Source organism: Gallinula chloropus (genome assembly GCF_964237585.1).
Source record: "Gallinula chloropus genome assembly, chromosome: 8".
Taxonomy (NCBI): Eukaryota; Metazoa; Chordata; class Aves; order Gruiformes; family Rallidae; genus Gallinula; species Gallinula chloropus.
Genome location: NC_140093.1, coordinates 22,437,188 through 22,459,199, shown reverse-complemented (window position 1 = coordinate 22,459,199; position 22,012 = coordinate 22,437,188). Strand labels below are relative to the sequence as shown.

The following is a 22,012-nucleotide window of genomic DNA, read 5'->3' as shown; positions in this document are numbered from 1 at the left end:
GTCTCATGATAAAATGGCACGTTAATTTGTCCCTATTTAAATATTCTTTATAAAGGATTGAATTCAGGTTTGAGAGCCACACTGGAAGCCGCCAAAATAATGTGTCTTTACAGGAATAACTGCAGTTGTTCCTCAGTAGCCTTCACAGGCTTTTCAGACAACGTTAATTTAGCAGGTAAAATGCTTAGGTTAAAATAAATGATTTGCTTTTTAAATCCTTTGTTTTGAGTATTCAGGCTAATACTTCATTTAGTCAAAAGACACTATAAAAAGTTCCTGGCTGTGGACTTCAAATATGCTGAAAGAAAGCAAATTTTAAGCCTGTCCACAAGGGTGTAAAGTTATGGGGGAAATCACTGATTCTTGTAGCTAATCTTAACGTTTATTGAAAATCTGCCAGTGGTACTAAAGTACCTGGTTCCTTTCTAAAAATGTTTGCTGTGTAATTTTTCCTTCCCCTTCAAACACACTCAGAGAATTCATTGCTAAAAAGTTAAACAACAACAGAGTTCAAAAATTGAGAAGTTATCATTAGTGCAGAACAATACTATTGGTGTAGCATGTTTTTCAGAAACATCTTCAGATGAAGTTATTTAGGAGTTACTACTTGGAGTTATTTTAAGTAAGTGCTCAGGTATGCTGTTGAGTGTTTCACAGTGAAATGGCAGCACCAGTGAACAAATCACAGTGTGCTGCTTTTGATCCTTCTCCTGTTGTGGGTTTGGTTTGTTCTTCAATTTGTATTGATAACAAATTCAATTTTTTAGTAAAAGAATGTAACTACAAGTTTAACTGCAAATGTGACTCTTAAAGACAGCAAAGATTGAACTTGGCTATAAATTAATGAATTATCAAATTTTAAGGGAGTTGAATTTATGTGAGTGTGAGAGGGGTACTTATGTTTGGTCACTCGTGTGTGTGAAATGTCTTACCTCCTTTGAAGTTATCTATGCTAAAACTTCAAATGAAAAAACTGAGAAGCGTTCTCACAAATATGGAATCTGTCATCGTTGTTTCTGGCTGCTAGAGGTGCCCGGGCAAACAGCTGACATCTGAAGAAATGCCTTTGAGAAGTGTATTGTTTCAGTTACTGACTTGTAAGTAACACCCACTAGTGCACAGAAATAGGAAGAAAGCCTGCTGAGCAGACAGTTGTGGGATGCCCCTTGTCTCACCAGCCAGCGCCTGTGGCTGGTGCTGCTTTGGGTTTTTCCAGGCAGAAGCCGACCCTGCAACTTGTCGTTTTTCTCTCTTTACTCTCCTGGAGCTCACCTGGGAAGGCTTACCATGGATGGATACCTTTATTCCAAGTACTCGTTCAGAGCCGTGTCAGCTTCTTCCCGGCTCATCTGCTGAGGAAGTTGCTTTAAAAAAAGATCTGTGGACAGTGAATTGCCAGGTAGCATCTTGTATGGTGTGGCAGATACGTGTGCTGATAGCTCGTGCTCAGAGCATCCTGCTGCAACAGTCTCTCATCCCTTCCTCTGCAAGCAGTTTCAAGAGTTCTTGCTAGAGTTGTAGAAATGAAGCAAAAGTTATTTGTGTCATTGTATTTTGCTTTCCCTGTTACCTGTGCAGTATGCCCTATGCTGCTTTGGCAGGTGATAATTCCTTTTAACATAAGTGAAAAGATTTTTTTGTATTATATTGTAATGGTTATGAAATTAACCAGCACATAACATTTTGACTTTGTTGAATATTCTGTATAGACAAAAAGCAACAAACACAGTTTGTTCACAGAGAATCAAGCGTTTAGGGAAGAAAATGTAGGGGATTTTATTCTGCCTTAAAGAGACCTTAGTGATGCAGACATGCACGGAGCGTAACGCAGGTGAACACTGAGAACCTCTCCCACACAGTTCATGCCTTGTTCTTCTAACCTGTAACACCTGCTAGTCAAGTCCTAAGTTTCTTCTGACTGGAGGTTGGTAGTGATGGAGAAACTTTTTATGGGGGAATTTAAAGAGGTACCTCATAGGAGAGGGAGCTGAGGCAAAGCTCTTGATAAAGACCTTGTGTGTGCTTAATACTAATTCAGAAAAATGTTCTGAAAGCAAAGTTCATCTCTCAAAAGTTAACAAATATTCAGAATCTCACTTTGCCTATACTGATTTGGTACAAAAAATTTCAATTACCTGATTGTTTCCAAGGTTTTTTTTTCAGCAGGAGCTTTTGTTCTGTCAGCCCACAAGGGGCTGAAGGGGCATCGGTTGCATGTCCTTGTTTAGTCACAATGTAGTATTTGGCCTTTATTTAGGCTGTATTGCATAAAACTCAGTTCTCTGAAGACAGAAGGACTCAGGTCCTTGTGGTTTTTTTCATTGGTTCACAGATGCTAAAGACAGTACATTTCGCAGTGTTCTTCAGCAGCATGGTGATTCTCCCTCTTTTTCAGGTAACAATGCTGAAGCACAGAGAATTTTCTCCTGGGCTTGAGTCTGTCAGTAAGGTTGTGTGTGTCTGGTGGAGCTCTTGAGGGCTTATGCTTCCAAAGTTGTTTTTTCCCAGTGGTATCCATACGAGATGGGAGATTCAGTTGCCTAAACATAAGCTATGTGGTATGATTTTAGGTGCTCCAAGGCATCTGCCAAAGACAGGTAGGAGGTTTGTGATTTTTCTGAAGGGGAAGATGGAGGCCAGCTGTGCTGTTCTAGTTCATTTGCAGTGGCATTTGTCATCCAGGCACCTGAACTACAGCCATAGTATTAGCTGATAGTCTCAGAATCTCATTTTGGGCTCCCAGAAGAGAATGGGTACTTAAGTAGTGACCATATGTTAGGTACTTGGGCTGTCTGTGCCTAATAAAGGAAGTTACAGGGTAGAAATCTGCTGTCTGGGCAGTGCTTGAAGGTCTTGAGTTTTGCTATCATCTGCCTTGTTGCATGCTTTCCGACTTCAAAATCAAGTAAGGAAAAGTTCCTATGGAAAAATCTGTCTTTTTTTTGTAGTCTGGTATAGCTTGTGAGTGTAACGAATGAAGGCTTCTCTTAAACCTACAACTGAGGAAAACAAAAGTAATCAAGGTAATTAACAACCTTCAATCTCAAAGTGTTCTTGGGTGTTGGACTTGAGTGCCTCTGTACTTGAACATGAGAAACTCAGCTTGTCCTGAGAGATGGTCTGAAAGCAAACACCAGCTCCAGTGGCCAGGTCAAATGGTCTTTTTCCATGGCTTTCACGGATAGTGATCAGCAGTGAAGGAAGCTTATTTGAAAGTATTCTAAGTTTTCTAAACAAGTGCTGGTTTGGATGTGGTTATTTTGATTTGTAATCTCTAAGAAAGGCAATATATTAACTCATCAGTATTGACTAACATAGTTCCGTTTTACATCTATAATTGACATTGAGCAATATTTGAACTCTGCTAACTCTGTAATAGGGTGGAGCTGGAGTAAACAGTTTTTCTGTTAGGAGTATTTTGGGCAGAGTCCTGGCATAGCTGTGCAGTCTGACACTGGTGTTACTCTTACACCGTGTGCTATGGTGAGGGTTAACGTCCTTGGACCCAAGAGAGCCTCTTTATTTCAGGGTTATGAAATATTTCCCAAAAAAGTAATACAAACCTCTGGGCGTTTGTGTGTGATGACAAACTAATGCATGTATTGAAGTTTTAAATCCCGTGAAAGAATTGCATGTTGGTAGTCTTCATTCCTTTAACTTGGAAAAAACAAACAGCCCTCAGGCCCCAACCCTCAGCTTTCTAACTGGTGACTGTAGTTGCTTCTTCCGATCTGCGTATATACATTTTTATCTATGGAGACATGAAATCTGTTCAGTGAGCTTTCATTCTTGGTTGGGAACTTGGAAGTATATCTGCATGTGTGTGTATGTATAAAAAGCATTTCGACAGCCAGAGAGGCACAGATTTATAGTGTACGTCCAACAAAAGATGGATTACATTTTTTTCCTTTGAGACTAACCATGCAGGGCTTTTTGCTTCCCTTAGGAATTGCACTGGATAAGGTCTCAGCATTGCTATGGTCAAGTTGTCGCAGTGGAACCTGAAGTGTAGTTCTGCTCTCCCTCTGGCATTGGCAGTTGCCTCTCATGTATTACGCAGGTTGAGGACTTAACAGGATCAAATCTAGGAAGAAACGTCAAATCTGTGCTTCAGAATTAGCTGTTCTTGAGCTCTTTAGCGAACAAGGAAAAGGATTGTTGGCCAGAAATACAGATTTTTTTCCTCTCTAAATGGGTTATTTTTAACTTGCAGAATTACTTACAAGCCTTGAAAAGTCTTAGTAAGCACAGCAGAATTTTCTGCAAGTTTTCTCTTTATTATGGTACTGTCAGTGTTGTGGATTCATAGCTTTGAGGTCACAACAGAGAAAATCTCGCCTTTCATTAAGTCCCTAAATTAGATAACTATATTTCTAAAGTTGTTATGAATGGGAAAATGAAAATCTATATTTTAGGACCTGAAAAGGAAATCTGGGTAGCTTGAAAAGCTATGAAGTATAGTCTTTCACATCGCTTATGTAAATCTTGTTTGACTTGGTGGTGAAATATTCTCTTAATAGCCACCTGAGTTCCATGGAGTCCCCGGAATTGCTTCTCTCTCTGATGGATAGCTTGTCGTGTTCCAAAATTGTCGCTGCATATGGGTTTTTTTTCTGTTATTTTCAGAAATTTTAAAGATACCATTGTAAATTATCTTACAGAAAGTATAACCAGTAGTACGTTTTGGGTGTGGTCAAACTTTAGGTTATAGTTTTAAACCAGAGTCTTGAAAGCATAACCTGGCCCACTGCTCCTCAAGTTTGACATTTTTTGGAATATATTGCTTCCATGTTGTTGAAGATAGAACTAAAGTATAGAAAATGTTTTTGAGAATTAGAATTTCTTTTGGCTTGCCTTTGTAACTGGAGCAAGTCTTTTAACATAGAAAAGTGGTTGGATTTTGGTTGTTGGATGTTTTCTCTTTTTTTTTTGAAACCATTAAAGGTTTTGAATAACTTCAGAGTTTACCGAGGCTGTAAATTTTGATAGCTACAGTATGTTATTTCTAGAGTATTTGTTTGGCTTAAGAGCTTTTGTTTGAAGCCTCTTGGGGATGTAGAAAGCAATGACATTATAGTGTTGTAAACTCATCAAAATTATATTTATAATCCTGTATTTAAATAAAATTATTGCTAGGCTGGTGCACCAATTAACATTTTTAAAGGTTGCTTTGCCTTTGTTTTTTTCCACATAGCCCTAGGGAAGAGAAGGGCTACTGAAATAATGATGTGCCGTGCAGAGGTGTAAGTATCAGAGTGTTGGCTCTTTGAAAGATCTGCTGCCCTGTGGAACGATGTTTTCAGTAGTTAGGGAGATAGCGTGTGATCATTCCTTGCGCAAACTTGTAGAGATGATAACTTCATGTAGTAGTGTTCAAGTTTCCCTTGGTGGTGTTACAGAGAAATTGCATTAGAGGAGAGCCGGGAGCTGTTATTTTAGTATTGCAAAACAATTTGATGTTCCTTTTTTGAGTCCCACTCTTCAGAGCAGATCAAATAAGGGAACTGTCCCTCAGAGATGCTTCAGTTTTTCCACTGTGTCAGTTGGCCTAATATTAGTTGTTTTTTGTTAGAAGCATAAAACGTGTCACTCTCAAACATTTTTGGTTTGTGGACCTCTGGAGTGTGTCTATAGGAGAGATACTAACTCCTGTATAGAAAAGATCAACAGTGATGATTTTAGTTCTATTTCATGAACCCACTGGTGCCTTGGAGAATCACATCTACACCACCTATTCCTAGCTGCCTTGAAATAAAATCAATTGGGAAGCCTTCCTTTTGGAAGGGGACATTTCTGTTACAGTATTCCCCCTGCCCACCCTCCAGTGCAAAAATGCCTAGTTCTTAGCAAGCAGGAACTGTGAGGTGTTTTGCTCTGAGTTTTGGATGGAATAAAGTTAAATGTTAAACTTCTTACAAGGACCTTCTACCCATCTACCCCGATGTGATTGTTTTCCTGTATTTGTTACTCTGTTAGAAGCAGAGAGGTTTGCTTGCTGTGATGGGGTCTATGTGGAAAGATAACTCAAGTGTCCCGAAAGGTAAAAGCCAGATTAAATGCAGCACGTATGTATATCTGATGGATCACCATAGGCACCTGGCATGTTGTTTCTGCTCTATTTCCATTTCATGTACAAGTGACTTTCAGTAACTGGAACTCTCTGATGGTGTCGGGGGAAAAAGGACCTTCATGTGTATTTTTTTCAGGAGTTTCTGCCTTTTCACAGTGTGTGTGCTGATGTATCCTTCTGTACCTTACATCTTTGTCCTGGCATCTTCAGGTTATTTGAAAGACTCTTTAGGTTGGCATGGCAAGAGCTTGGACGTGTTTCTGGGCCAGTCTAGATCATTCCCCCTTCTTGATTCCTGTGCTGCAGAGCACTTCATAGCATGAAATGGCATTCAGGAATACATTGAAAATTCTCTGTCTCAAAATGTTTGCTACAAAAGGAAAACTACAGTGGCATGATGTTAGAAGTTCTGGCTCTTGCCTCATCTCTCCTGAAGGGTTTGTGCCATGGATAATTCTCCGAACTCTGGTATGCAGCATCTCTGCCCTTAACTGTATCTTTCTGTGATCTGCCTTGCCCCAAAGGAACACACCTGTCTTGGCAGTGGAGGTGTGATGTGGTTTATATATCAGAAATTGAATCCACTAGTGACTTCGAAGGTTCAGACCAAATGTGTGTGTGAGCTGGCAGGAGAAACAGAGGTGATTTGAGGGAGCTGTATAAAGGACACTTCTTTTAACAGCTGCTTTAGGTATATTGTGATCTTGAAATTTATGTGGAATTTATCACCTTGTCTGGTTGTTTGCTTGCTTGTTTTGTATCATGTCATACAGTTTGACCATCAATTTGTAAATAGTTTTTTGATTTTATTAAAATATTATTGGTGCATCTTCTCTTTCCTAAACCCATGACAGATTTGTTCAAGCCAGATTTCAGCCACTTCTCGTATGTTCATTTCTTACACACACACTGGTGCCTTGGTAGCAATGAGATGTACATCTGTTCTAGCCTATAATGTGTATTGATTTTTATTTTTTTTTCTGTTTCAAGTGATGCCCATGAAACTAATTCTTAATCTTGAGTATTTAGGAAAAAGAGAAGTATCTCCTGTCTAGCCTCTGATCTCTGCGCTGCTTTCCCATCTGCCACATTGTCCTTGCTACAGTGTGGGCAGGAGGTAGCAGGGATTTTCATATGAGAGTAAGCTGGGAGAAAGGTCCATACGAAAAGATACCTCCCCACAGCTAGCTTGGGGAAAATTGATTTATGGTGGTCCCAGTGTTAGTTGGCAGTGTGAAGAAGATTCTTACAAAGGTACTTATACCAGGAAAGCACTTGCTCAGTTATCACGGTCAGAGGTTCACTTTTTACTAAAGTAAGCTGTATCTGCACTAGCAGGATTTACCAACAGAGCTGTGTCAGTAAACCCTTTGTGTTGTCACCAGAACTGTGTTTTAAGTGCTAGGGACCAATGGCAAAAACCCCAGTTTGATTGAAAGCAAATGTGTCAAATGGATAATGACCTGTGGATCAGCTCAAAGATAGCCTGTACGCCAGTGCCTAGTACTGGGTTAGAGATAACTTAAGGGAAAATAATGAACTCTTTCCCTTTGCTGAATGAGGGTGAAATGAACTAGAAGGAAAGGATCCACAGTAATGGTGGGTCATGATTCTGAGTCGTGTATTGACTACCCTCTCCTGCTTTCTCCATGACTCAGTGCATAACTCCCATAGGTTATTTGTCAGGAACTCCCATTTGCAGAGGAGGTATGTAATCATTAAATAATGTGCCAAGTTCTCAAGAATCAGTGTAGATTCTGAGAGTTGATCTCAGAATAATTTACGTTTTAATCATTGTGTTACACCAATGAGATCTCTCAATAGCTGTGGAATTGAGGAGTCATCCGCAGTCTCAGGAATTTGACCAATTGACGTGACATCTTTTTCCAGGGCAGCTTGCTGTACCTTTCTTGGTTTTGGATTTCTGCCCTAGTTATGTCAAGCTAATGCACACAAGTAAACCCAGAGGCATGAGGCTATGCTTGATTGTACATCATCTCAGCTGGTTTCTACGGGGCTGTTGGGACTGAAGTGAGTTGTACAACAGTCTAACATAAATAGTCTTTAATTGTGAAGTCCCAAATTGATAATTTTGGAAGTCTTAACAGGTCTAATAGGTCAAAGTGCAGAGACTGTCATTTGTTATAGTCTGCCTGTGGCAGTGGTAGTAGTAATCAGATACAGAAGTGGATGGTCCTTGATAGATCTTTCCAGGCCTTAAGTCAAGATTTTTAGGATGTTTCCGAGTTACATCGATGTCATTGTTTAACAGCCTATTAACTTAATGTGTTAATGTTGTCCTTCCTTAAGTGATTTTGGGTTTTTGTATGTTACATTTATAAAGATGAGATTGAGCCATGATGTGTTAAACTTAAATTTGTGCGGAACATTAGAAGTTTCTAGCAGGTCATGGAATTCAGGCTCCAAAAGAAGTAAAGGAACCCTGGGAAAAATGTTGATGTTCTTAATGTTATTTCTTGAAGTAGTACTAAACCACAGTTCTTAATGAAACTCTGTTTGGGTAAAGACTCTTTTGTGTGTGTGATTTGTGCTTCTAGAGAATGGCTTTACAGAGTGTAGGTTTTGTTTATTGCAGGAGTGTTCTGTAAGGAAAATTGCACCTTAGAGGATTGTGTCTGGAGGAATCCCGGGACCGTTTTCGCAGTTTGATTGTTCTCAACTTCTCTTCAAAACAAAAAACCCAAAAAGCACGTGTACTTTTCTCTTCCTCTTGTGTTAGTATTTATGAATCTCATCCTCCTTTCTTATGTAATTAATTTATGTTTTAGGTAATCTTTCTCCTGTGTCCATTGCCTTGGCTTTCTGGTTAAAAACTAAATGCTGATGTGGTGCTCACAGGGTTTCCTGTGCTTCGCCTTTGTGGTTACTGATACTTGCACAGCCGCTGTCAGTGACTGGGACATGTGCACTCCAGACTGTATTGCAGGATGTGAAGTCAGAGATTAAACTGCTGTGTACTACTTCTCCCTGTCCTTTTACCATGTCTAAGGGTCAGTTTTGAGTGTGAAGATGTGTATCAGAAATCTGATGCAAAGATAGAACCTATGGGAAGGAACAGGAATGATATATAGTAAGGAATAGAAATAGTTAGAGGAGCCTCTTTTGCTTTGCATTTTTGGTTCCAAGGGTGGGTAGAATGGCACATACATAATTGCAGTGTTTTCTGTCATGTAACAAATATTTTGGTGTTTGTGATGATGTGGTAAAGGCATCTGAGCCAACAGGGGATCCACGGTGTGCCAGGCTGCGGAGAACTGAGCTTCAGCCTGGCCAGAAGTGGGCATATCAGAATCCTGACAGCTGGTTTTAGAGCTTAAAGTAAGTGGGTTTTTTGTGTGCAGCGTGTTAGAGGTACCAGTTGCTTTTTGTAGTGAAACTTGTGATTATTTTTTTTAATATGTTTACCAAGAAATGGGTGAGGCGTTGACATGCTCGCCTGTATACTGTATTGCAGTAGAGCAGCAAGGTTTGTGGGGAAGTGAATGGGTGGGGTAACGCTGAACTGTACACCAGGGAAAGAAGCTGAGTCATAAGATTTCCTTGAATATGGAGATGTCAGATACTAAGCATTAGTATTAACAAGCTTTTGTGCTTATGCTGTATTTCTGAAGACCCTTAAATGCAGGAGACTTATATGAAACCGATTTCTACTTAAATTTCTGCAGCAGCTCATTAGCTGTGCTTTAAACTGCAACACATAAAATAATGTGAGAGTCACAAAGTACAATGTAGTTTTAGGAGGCTGCAGTGAGTTAGTAGTTTATTAGCCATAGCTGCCCTTCTCCTCCCCCAGCATGGTGCAGGTGTCTGCTGGAGACGTAGGCTCTTCAAGGGGAAGAAGGATCAGTGAAGTAATTGAATGGTAAGAAAGAAGCCTGCTTAATGAAAGGAATCAGCTGGCACTTGGTGCTAAAGAAACAAGCAGGGCTGTGAACTGCTGGAGACTTAATTGCTTTGAATTTTTCAGACTATGGAAAGCTATCTCGTATTATGTATTTCATTATTACATAGAAATCTATTTTCCAATTTTCCTTTTTCCCTGAATCCATTGAATTGATCTTTTTTGTTCACCTAATTGTTCATCTGTGCTGCAGCGAAGAATTTTTTTCCTTCATTATTTTCATTTTTTTCTCTGAATTAAGTTATCATTCTTAGATTTTTTTTTCAGTTGTAATCTTTAAGTGGGTCACACCACAAATAATTACGTAGTGCAGAGTTGTGAAACTGCTTTTGAACTAGATTGACGCTTTTGTGTGCTGCAGACTTGATAGAACAAGTTAATGGTGAATTTTAAGGAAGATGCTAGTGTTCAGTGGCAGGTGGGACATGCCAGGTATGAGATGAACATGCCTGTCTTGCAGAAAATGTGTATGTATAAATTGTTAGTCATAAAATATCATACCAGATCCAATTAGTCACAAAATACCATAACAGATCCAAACAGATCATTAATTGCTTTAGTCATTTAGTATGTCAGAAGTTTTACTTCTTACGTGTGAGACAGTTGGTGCAGTCCTTCTATTCACATTTTAAAGTTAAGTGAAAGAAATGCTGGAAAGATGTGAAGAGGATAGCAAAAATACCTCAGAGCTGGCATATGCTCTTAAATTTTGCCAGCTGGTAGTGCCAGTAATTACCACTTACAACCATAGCCATTCTGTTAATGGCATGCTTGTACAGGTAAAGCCATGGTTATACTAAGTAGTTGGTGCTGGAGCCCTGAAATAGTTTGGGGTGTGGCTTCTGCTCTTTATCAGGCTCAGTTCCTCCATGATAGGAAGGTTTTGCTTGTAAGGTCGTATTAAAAAACTAGACATGTATTTTGGATGAGAGGCTGTCATGTTGCAGGTTGTTTAGCATATCAAAAAGAAATTTGAAAAATTGTTTTCTTGCAATGCTGAGCCTCTAGAAAATAGTTTATTCTGGTGGGAAACTGCACACCCAGAATGAGGGTACTGAAAGGTGTAGGCAACAGCACCTGAAAAATATAGAATGTTTTAATGACGAATGTGGGTACTCAATTGAAATAATATGCCAGAGGAAATGCTGGATGCTGCCTTTGGTCAGCTACACTCGTGCGATTAGAAGCGGTATGGCCTTTTGGGAAGACCGTGCTGTGGCCAGGAATTCTCTGTGATGAGCTGGCAGTGGTATTTCAGATGCTTCAGTGGCACCTGGCTGCTGTCCTGCCGTGCCAGCTGCCACACGTGCCGCGGTGCAGCACAGGGCAGCTGCTGCTCTGCTCCTCAATGGTGCTTACAGAAAGTACAGTCAGGAACTTAAGTCTGGCTAAATACTCTGATAACCAGTAAAATTCTGTAATCTTGTACAAGAGGGCGGAATAGCTAATACAGTGTCTGCTTCTGGCTTTGAAGTATGTGTACATTCTTTTCACAAGGAGCATGGTAGCTTGCATAAAAAGTGGTTCTTGGATCAAAGGAATGGCTGTCAGTCTTCCTTCTGGATGTTGGGCATGTCTGAGAGAGAGGCAGTGCTTTAAAAAATGCATAATTCCTTGATCTATTTCTGGTTTTATCATTTCAACCAGACTTGACAGTGGTGAATTCTAGCTGAACTAACGGCCACTTATAACAATAAGACCTGATGAGAACTGATCTACGTTATTGTTTTCAATACTGGCTTAACGATCCTTGTTAATCCAGGAGGCATAGAACAAAAGAACAAGTTCTGAGGGGAAATGAGTTCTGTCAGGACAAACGTGGTTGTCAGGATATATTTTTAAAACAAGCATAATTCACTTTAGCAAGATACAGCATCCTTTGTCAGAGATTGATAAATTGTCAGTTAAAAACCTGTGTGTGGAGTTAGACCCAACTGTTTCTTAGTGCATCTAGATATTTTGCCTGTGTAGACTCATTAACCTATTTAATTGTATTTGCTTAAGTTGATCTCATATGTGTCGATAGTTCAACCCTAATGACACATGATACAGTTTCAGGATAGAGGTTGGCAGGCTCCCTCTACCTGGAGGAGGAGGCAAGGTGCCCTTCCCTCCTGTCTGCCCAGCCCTCTCCTCCCTTTCCTGGGCTGGGCTGGCTCACAGTTCAGAGCACCATCTTCTTGTCCTAAGAACTTCTTTGTGGTTGGTTTTCTTCTCCCCCCCCGCCCATTTTTGTTAGGTTTTTCTCCTTCCATTGTGGCGAGCGCAACACTGGGCATTCGGATAAAGCTCATATCACTCAACTGATGGAGAGTGACCTTCCCCTTCAGTGTTGCTGTTGATTCAGCTCCAGCCTTACTGTGAAGTGGCCTTACAGTGAGATGCTGAGGTGAGGGACCTGATTCACAACTACTTGTCGGTCAAAAGGATGCTTTTTTTACATTCCTTATGGTACTTCTTGCTTACTTTCCTTTTATGTCCTAGCTTTCCAATACCTTAGTGAGTTGAATCAGCATGTGGATGGTGTAAAAGTTGGGTGGTGCTGGGAGCAGAGGTGGAATGAGACCTCATTACTGTAGGTCAGCTATTAGGATGGTTTGTCCTGGGGAATCTTACCATTAACTATTTGATCTTGCATAAAACTATGTTGATTTTGTTTGATCTTTAGCAGTTTTCTTTTTATGTATAAATTAACTGAATGATACATGTGCTTTTCACAGAATCACAGAATATTAGGAGTTGGAAGGGACCTTGGAAGATCATCTAGTCCAACCCCCCCTGCCAGAGCAGGATCACCTAAACTAAATCGCACAGGAACGCATCCAGGCAGGGCTTGAATGTCTCCAGAGAAGGAGACTCCACAACCTCTCTCGGCAGCCTGTCCCAGTGCTCTGTCGCCCTCACAGTGAAAAAGTTCCTCCTTTTATTTCCATGGAACTTCCTCTGCTCCATCTTGCACCAGCTGCTCCTTGTGCTGTCAGTGCCATCACTGAGAAGAGCCTGGCTCTGTCCTGATTCTCGCCCTCTATGTATTTATAAACATTATTAAGGTCAACCCTCAGTCTCCTCCTCTCCAGGCTAAAGAGCCCCAGCTCCCTCAGCCTCTCCTCAAAAGGAAGGTGTTCCCCTCCCTTCATCATCTTGGTGGATTTTTTAAACCTCTGCAGTTGTAGCCAGGAAGTGTCTGAAGGGATTTTTCTTCCTCTCTTTCCCATTAGAAGCTTACTAGAAGCACTCCCCTTAGCGTCTTGGGGTGTGAACAAGGCAGCGAGACTTAGCTGAAGACTATTATTGTACCCGATTGTTTCACCACATCGGGAATGTAGACTGGTCTTGCGTGGGGTTGAGGTAGCACTTACCATGGGAGAAACGCGTGTCCTGAGCCTGAGTAGGGTAAATACTGGAATTACTCTGATACTTTGTTTATGGACTGTACTTCTATGCAGAGAAAACCAGTGATAACTTTTTAATACTGTGGCAATTCATGCCCTGGGAAGAAAGGCTGAGTTTGCTTTCCTGTCTTACCCAGCTAGTGTTCCTTTGCTGCCTTTGTAACTGGAAAAGCCTGGATCAGGAAGACTTAGATGAGCCACCAGCGCTTGAGGAGTAACTCTTTGCACATGTCACTGCAGTCATAAGTGTTAATGTACTATTTCTTGTACTGGTATTTTTCTTCAAGATAGTCGTGTGGGCATCTTACAAGATGCTTTATTTAAGAAAACTTCCTGTTAAGTAATTGGAGTTTGAACTGTAGCACACTTTTCACTTAGGTGGCATATTTTCTGACCCTTCAAATAAGAAAAAAATAACAATTGTAAGAGAGACCATACACCAGGCTAGTGAATCTATTCTTTAAAGAATAAATTTACTAAAAGAGAGTAGATTATTTATTGTGCTTCTGTGTTTGTTCTTGAAGCTGCTTCTTTTTTTTCTTCTTTTCCCTTTTTTTAATTTTCTTTCTTTTTTTCTTTTCTCTTTTTTTTTTTCCTTTTCACTTTCTTTTTTTTTTCCTTTTCCTTTTCTGCAAGAGCTGTGTCCTGGCAGAGAGATGCTTTTGAGTGTTGCTGCTTAGTTAAAAATCTTACATATGGAACATGTTGGTTTTGAATCGGACATGAATTGATTGCATGGTCGATGCAGGGAATATAAAATGTAAAGCCTTATACACAAAGCAAACTGCGCACGGATGCATGCGGCATTGACAGAGCTGGGAATGATATACTATCTGAAACAGTGGGACTACTATCTCTTGTTATCACAAAAGCCCAAATGTCCCAGTGCGCCCGAGTATGTCAGTCACTCTGTGTCAGTTGAGCTTAAATCTCTGGGTTTTTGGCTGCATGCCATGTTGTTGTTTGATGGGTCCATTTGTGTTATAACATCATTGGAGATTTCTAAATGGGGCTGTGACACCAATGCTTTAAGGACCTTAAATTTTGCTACATTTGGCAGGCATGAGCATTGGTAAAATAAAACGTATGCCTAAGAAAGCCTGAGTTTTGTACAATGTCATTCATGGTCTCTCTTAACAAATGGAAAAAAGCAGCAAGGTTTCTGGGAAGGTAAGATAAAGCAAAGCAGAGCAGAGAGCTGTCCATGTACTTGTTGCAGTTCAACTTGTCAAGAGTCTGTCGATCCCTTTCTTAAGCCACAATCAGCATTTTATCATGAATTTGCAAGGCAGCCAGGTGCTAGTAATGTGAAACAGTTATCATTTGACATGATGTAAGGTCTGTTCTTATTTACAGAAAATGTCATTTGATGTTGTTTCCTTTTTTTCTCGCTCTGCAGATGTGGGTGGTTGCAGTTCTTTCCGATCTCACACAGATGTTGTCATTGTCTATTGTGCACAGAGTGCTGCTGGGGATAGTTTTGCCGGGCTGAAAAGGGAACAGCCTGTCTATGTTCTCCTTGCTGCATGAAGTACAGCTCTGAGAGACAAAGGACTGCTCCTGCTTTTTTTTTTGCTTTTTTTTTTTGTTTGTTTTCTGGCAGGATGTGACACAGGTTCTTCAGGAATAGAGTTCTGCTGCAGAGGCGGTGGGGTCTTCAGGCTTGAGGCCCCAGATGATGTTCCTGGCAGTGCCACTGCATTTCTTCCAGTAATAAAATTGAAATGGCAGAAACAATGCATTTATTCCAATTGATATAATAAATGAAATACCTTGAAGCAAAATGTCACCTTCAGTAATCAAGGATGTGGATTTCCTTCTTACTGGTGCTGGCAGGCTTTCCTGTTTTTTCTAAATTGCTTCTGAGAAATGCGTGCAGGAAGTTACCTGAATTGGGGAAAAATACTTAGTACTAACTTATGCTAGTGAACTGTTACTAATTGATTTCTATTAGATATGCTGATACATACAATAAAACTTGTGTAGGCCTCTGTGTGCATGTAGTTGTATCTGATTTATGCAGAACCTGGAAGGTTTCGTGAGTAAGTGAAAGTGGTAGGCTGTTTTTAATTAGAGAGGAAATTGAGCATGAAGTGGAGGGAAATCAGGTTTTGCCAACCTAGATGTTGGGCACACCATGAGGACTGTTACTTGTCGCTGTTCTGTATTCCTATATGGTGTCTATGTTACCCAGGTAGTCTTTTAGCTGTGATCCAGAAAACACGTGTGTAGAGTTATGTTCTTGGGTTTGATTTCTTTGTGTATTGCTGTAATACCAGATTTTGTGATTCCATATATTTTTAGTCTCTCAAAGAACTGTTTCGATTCCTAATAAATTATTCTGTTTAAACATATAATCCAAAGAATTAAGACCAGTGTGATTTTTTTTAGCTAGTTGTGCTCTGTTATGTGGACATAGCCATCTTCTCCAGTGACTATGCTGAGTAGTTGTTAAATGCTGCTGTTATCAGTGATGATATGCAAGCACGAAAGAATCCAGCTTTGTTTTCAGGGCTCATCTTAATTTGGCAGGGGTAGTAATCAAAGTGGGAGATAAAGGGAACATTTCAAATGTTGCTGTGATGCTCAAAGAATGTAATTTACGTTGTGGGGAAATTCTACTCGGTTTCACACCCATTTCTTAAAGAAATAATTTCATTAAACATTATTTTAAATGCTCCCATGCTTTTCATTAAATAGCAATGAACAGTCCAGCTTTTCTTAAAGGTAGGCTTCCCTTCCACTGCCTGTGGCGAAGGAGGAGTAGAATTCCCTTGTCTAAGGAATGAGCTGTGGGCACATTTTGATCTCAGGACACCAGTCCTGTGCTTGTAATTTCAGTGTTACAACCTCTTCTTTGTGCAGATTATGAATGAGAGATTGCTATGAGACAATAACTGGAGTACAACATAAAAGTATCTGAAAGTCCTTATGATCTGTTAAAGAATGGAAGTGGCTGGTGGAAGGTCTTTTTTCAGCCTTCACTCTGGTACTTTTATCTGAAAGTAATCTGATTAAAAACTACCCACCTAATGATGATTTTTGTCAGTCAGTTGCAGGCATGGAAAAGTGAAGGTGTCTCTTCTGTAGCTGGTTACCTGAAATACCTATTTATGGAATTTTTTCTTGGCTAGAGATCTGCATGCTTGCGTGTTTTAATCCTTGACCAAAACATGATTGAATAACATCAGGATTAACATTTTGGAGTTTGTGGTGAATGAGCTGGTATTTTAATCAAAGCTTAGAGTGCACAGAACTAGGTTAGAAACTAACATGCAGTGATTTATACACTTGTTACAAACTTCATGGACATTGTTTGGAGACAGACCTTAACTTTCAGGGTAGTATCCCTTCTTTGTAATGACTGTAATCTCTGCTCTGTCAGCTTCAGCTGTCTTTTCTGTCTAGCAGAAGTAGCACTGTCAGCCTTTTTAATGCAGGATTTCCTGCTCTTTTCAGTCTAGAGTTCTAGAAGTATGCCTTATGGAACGTGTAGGTTTTTATTATTGTTTAAATGGGTGTGTATGTGTTTTGTAACAAAAGTGGTTGCATACCCATTTATACTAGTAAATCTTGTCTGTTTTGCACACAGAAGTGAATATATGTATATGTCTGTGTGTAAAAGCAAATATATGTAAACATACAGAAGAATGAATGTATTTTGATTCGAGAGCCATGTATTTTAGGGAAGGAAAATTGCTTCTGTAAGGGAAGCTTTATCTTTTTGAAAAAGTTTCATACCAAGTGTTTGGTTTTAAGGTTTTTAAGTGCCTTATCTATGTCCCTGTTGGTGAGAAACTGTTTCCTGTAAAACAGGTGGGGGTGAGACCATATTTCAATATGAAGTTACAGTAATATTGATATGAAATTAGCTAGGGTGTACCAAATGTTTTGATATAGGAATATGCTGCCGTCCCTGGTCTTGTCTGCATCACGCTTGTCGCTCGTGCATGAAGGCACGGGCTTTGCGGTCTGCTTTGCATTAGTAGCTATGGAATGAGTATGGATAAAGGCGTGCAGCTGGCCAGTCATTGCAGAGCTGCTGAGACATGGCGACTTGTCTGCCAAAGATCTAATATAAGAAGCATTTTGCTTGACAACATTAATTGGAAAAATTTATCCTTGTTAGTCTTGACTGTATGTGGTATTTGTACAGTACATGGATTTGAAAATAATTAATATACTGTTTAACTTGTTCCTGCACCATAAGATAACGATCTTGAGTTCTTAGATTCTGTCTTGTGGTATAAAAGTTAGAAACACAAGTGTTTAAGTTAGTCATGGCAACCTCTAGTTCAGCTGTCAAGGATGGCAATTCCACATATGAACACCTTTGCTACTTTCTATTGATCTTCATATGTGTTTCTATTTTTGACATGGTTTTTTTTTCCCTCCTTTTCCAGGTGAAGCAGGAGCTGTAGAAGGAAGACCGTGTGGTTCGCAATCATGCCATTCCCTTTTGGCAAGTCCCACAAGTCTCCTGCAGACATAGTGAAGAACCTGAAGGAAAGTATGGCAGTTCTAGAAAAGCAAGATATCTCTGACAAAAAGGCAGAAAAGGTACATTTGGGGCTTTCCAGTTGCCTAACTTGAAGGTGGTGGTGGGGAGAAATTCACAGCTGTTCAAACTGAATCAATTAGAATTTATTTTCAGGTTTTCTACTGTGATACAAGGTAAGTTATTATGTACCTTTTAACAGGCGTGTTTCGTGTTAGCCAGCTTTGTTTTCTTATTCTACTGGCCCCATATCTGATACTTAATTTGGTTTCGAATGGTAGGACATGATATCCTTTAGTAAGCTGCTTGCAGCCACATAGTGGTCTGGTGCTTGTGTCCACCGTAGTGGTGTTACTGCAGTACAGTAGTTCTGTCTGCTTGTCCATGACAGTGTTTACAGAGTGTCTGTTAGTGAAACCGCGGAACCTCATGTGTCCATACACGTCACTAGAGGATATACTTCTACCTCTCCTTGCCTTTTCTTCACCCCACAGGAGGGTGTGGTGAAAAGTTCCTGTTGTGCAGTTTCCTTTAGATGGGATGGCTTGCTACTTCAGGATTTGTACTAGTCGACAGTCATTTACTTAGCCAACAGGTAGTCTTGACAGCTCTATTACAATTCCAGCCTGTGTGCAGCTGCATCACATCGAGTGACTCGTATGGCAGGGGTACTTCCTGTTTAGATGAAGTTTTTCCAGATAAACTCAGCACAAGGGCATAGATTTCAGAGCTAAAAAAAAAAAGGGGAAAAAAAAAAGCTGAAAACCAAACCGGAAAAACAAGCAAACAAAACATCTCCCTCTCTGATCTACCAGCTTTTGAAGCAGGCTATGATATCCTCCTTGGATCTCTCCCAGCATTATTTAACTGTTCTGTGCCATTCTTGGCATCCTTGCAGAGTCACGTGTCAGACTTAGTCACAGTCTTTTTCACGTTCACCAGTATTTTTAAGCAGAGCGTGGCCAGCTTCTTTACATGTAGATTCACCTAGATTTGGCACTACTTCTGTAAGTGCAGGTGAATCTGGGTCATAACTGAACTGCCGTCTTTATCCTGATACTGTTTAATTCAGAATCTTCTACCCCAGTGCCAGCATGGCGTATGTTCCAGGTCTCTTGCAGTACACCATAGTATTTTTCCCTGATGCTTTTCCTTTCTTGCTGGAGAGGAGAATGCCATGGCCAGTTATGTAGGCCTCTGTGTAGGCCAGGAGGATTTTTGTTTTCTGCTGCTTTTCTTCTTTCTCTAATAAAGACATCTGTGAGGAGAAGAGGGATAGGTGCATTCTGAAGTCTGTGGTGAGGCACGGCACTGCCTCCTTCATCTCAGCCTCATTACTATTTCCTAGACATGCGGCTTGCTATTAAAACCTGTGGTCTTTTGTGTCATTTTTTCTTTTTGCTTAGACCTCTAATGGGGAGCAGACCAACTTCATTCCATTGTGCATAGCTGTGTGCTTTATCACGTGCCTGTGTTCTCGATGCTGTAGCTGAAGGTTATTATGTACCATTTGCTTCTTGGTGCTGGCCTTTAATCTCATACTCCATCTTCTTTAAAGACCTCATTTATGTAAGGCTGCTGCTTTGATGAGAAATAATATGCTAAGCCTGAGGAGTTGTTTCTCCTGTATCATATAGAAAACAACACATTCTGCTTGAAGGAGATGATAAGGCAGCCCATGTTCACTAGGTTAAATGTGAGGAGGATTCAATACTGACATTCACAAGACTGAGCTGGGTATGGCAGTGCTGGCCTCTGTCATCCTCGATATTCACAAAGGAGACCAGTTGATGAATCTGAACATTCAAAACATCAGTGTCTGTTCTTCCTCACCAAGGTTGTTCAGGAAACAGTCGTGTCATTGGTAAGCCAAGAGTTCCGTGAAGGTGATTGTGGTTGTGGCAGTTTATCTCAGGTTCTTGGATTGTCACTGGTTTGATAAAGTTCTTTATCGTCTTATGAACCAGTCACATCTGATGAGGGTACAGCTCTGATGAAACGCCCTGAATTTGTGCCCTCTTCCTGTCCAGTCTGTAGAAATAACTGGATTAACTTGAGTTAAAAGACAGCAAGGGTCTGAGCAGTAGCCATAATTAAGAATTATTTCTACATGCCTATATCTCACTGTTTAGGTATCTTTTCATTGTTCACTATCCATTTTCTGTCTCCTTTGGAGAGGAATTCTGTGCTGATGATGAGAGGGTGAGCTCTGTGGCTGGCAGTGGAACAGAAACAGAAAAACTCACTGTACATAACCTACAGAAAATACTACTCTTTGGGGAAAAAAGGAGAACACTAAGAGTTTGGGGGTTTTTTGTAACTCCTTTTTATTAGTGATTAGGCTTGTATCAAATACCATCTCGTGCAGTAATCTCTGCTTCATTGTTGCCATGTCATCCAGGGGTGTGTTTTCTTAGCCTGTCAGGTAACAGCAATGAACTTCCAAGGCTAAGCAGCGTGGCACACATGCTCATTGTCGATTACTGCTTGTGGTAAAGACACCCATTTGGGTGTAGGGGATACTTGCTTTTCCTAGCTGTTTTAAATACTCCTTCTTCAAAATGAAATGAAGTGTAAATGCCCTTTTGTTTTATACCTTACGCCTGCCTGAGGTTCCGAAGACAAACTGCAGCATTTCCTACTGCCGCGTCACAGTGGGTTTGTTTTTAATGTGTAGTTTGCCCTAGTTTCTGCCATGTGGTAGCAGCACAATGCTGTTATGAAAATACTGAGTTTGCTGCTATGTAGAGAATGCTTTTTGATAGTTTCCTAACACACTTGGAAATACAGATTTCTAAGAAACCTAAGACAATTTTCTCCAGAATAAAAGTGTAATTAATTACATTTGAACAGAACGCTTCCAGATTTTTCAGTGCTGGGACTGAAATTGTAACCCTTTAATGTTTTGTGAGTGGAAGAAAAAACACTGTAAAAAAAAGAGGTTTTACACCAACACATGTTGTCCAAGCTTTATGTTCTTTATAATCAGAATGGGAGATATTCTTCAAAGCAAAAGATGTAAAGCAGCAGTAGTGGTCACACTGCATTTTGTTCAGTTATGAAATGTTCTGCCCTCTAATACTGGATTGTTTTTATAACTAAGAATCTGAAATTCACAAGATGAATTCCAGTTGCATGTTAATCTACCTTTTCTTGAGCTCTGTGAATGCTGGATAAAAATTAACCAGGTAGTTCTCCAGTTCATTTTGAAATGTTCTCTTAAGTTTGTGGTACCTGCTTAGGAACAGAGACCTGAAGTGGCTGTAGAAGCTGGACTGTGTCTCGCTGCTGACAGCCTGCCTCAGGTACTGCGACTCTGGGTGTTTCTTGGCTGCAGCCTTTTACTTGGGATAGAAGCAATAGCTTGCTGTCTGTCAGTCTTTTGGAAGGGAAACTTGAAATGACAAGTGCTTTGTAACTCAAAATGCGTTCATCACACATGCAGTTAATTTTCCATTACTTGTGTTTTTCAGAATGGGGCTAAAGGGAAGGGAAAGAAAAACTCCCTTCATATAAACAGGAGTTACCCTTGATCTAGCCCATTAGTTAGTCTTTTATTTATTCGCATCTCTTCCTCCTCTTTGGCTGACCTCAGCATTTAATTTTATACTATCAGTTCACTTGCTGTGTGGCACACGTTTACTGTTGTGAAGGTAAATATTTACTCATGTAATAAACTTGTTCTTCCCTACCCTCTGACCTTGGGTTAACCTGTTAGTAACAGACCCGGTTTTGGCTTTCAGATACTTTCCAGCTATGTTGTTAACCCGTGTGGGTTGACTGTTGCCAGCATGGTCAGTCTCTCTTCTTTAAGTTACTAGATCTATACAGTGGGCAGTGTAATAAATGTGTGGGCCAGCGCATTATGCCATTTACTTGATTCAGCTGTCTGAGTGTAAGATTATGTCCTGTTGCCATAGGCACAGATCAGATTTCATTTAGGGAGTTAATGCTGTCATTTATAAAGCAGTAAAATTTAAAATTTGTTATGCACATGTCTATAATTAATTCATGGTTGAAAGAAGGCTAAAGGTTAAGTAATCTGCCTTGCCTACTGCATGGGGCTGTTACGCAAAGGGTGAAGATGGAGCTGCTTCTGGAGGTAATGGGTGAGGAGACATGCTTCTCTT

At 40.2% G+C, this 22,012-nt stretch overlaps 1 protein-coding gene across 1 annotated transcript in view; it reads left to right on the top strand.

Moving 5' to 3' along the window:
• CAB39 (calcium binding protein 39) overlaps positions 1 to 22,012 on the top strand; it is a 42,640-nt gene that overhangs the window by 3,737 nt on the left and 16,891 nt on the right. Inside the window, exon 2 of the mRNA XM_084267094.1 lies at positions 17,788 to 17,944. Within this exon, the coding sequence (XP_084123220.1) occupies positions 17,831 to 17,944 (114 nt within the window). The 5' untranslated portion in view covers positions 17,788 to 17,830. The remainder of the gene's footprint in view (positions 1 to 17,787; positions 17,945 to 22,012) is intronic.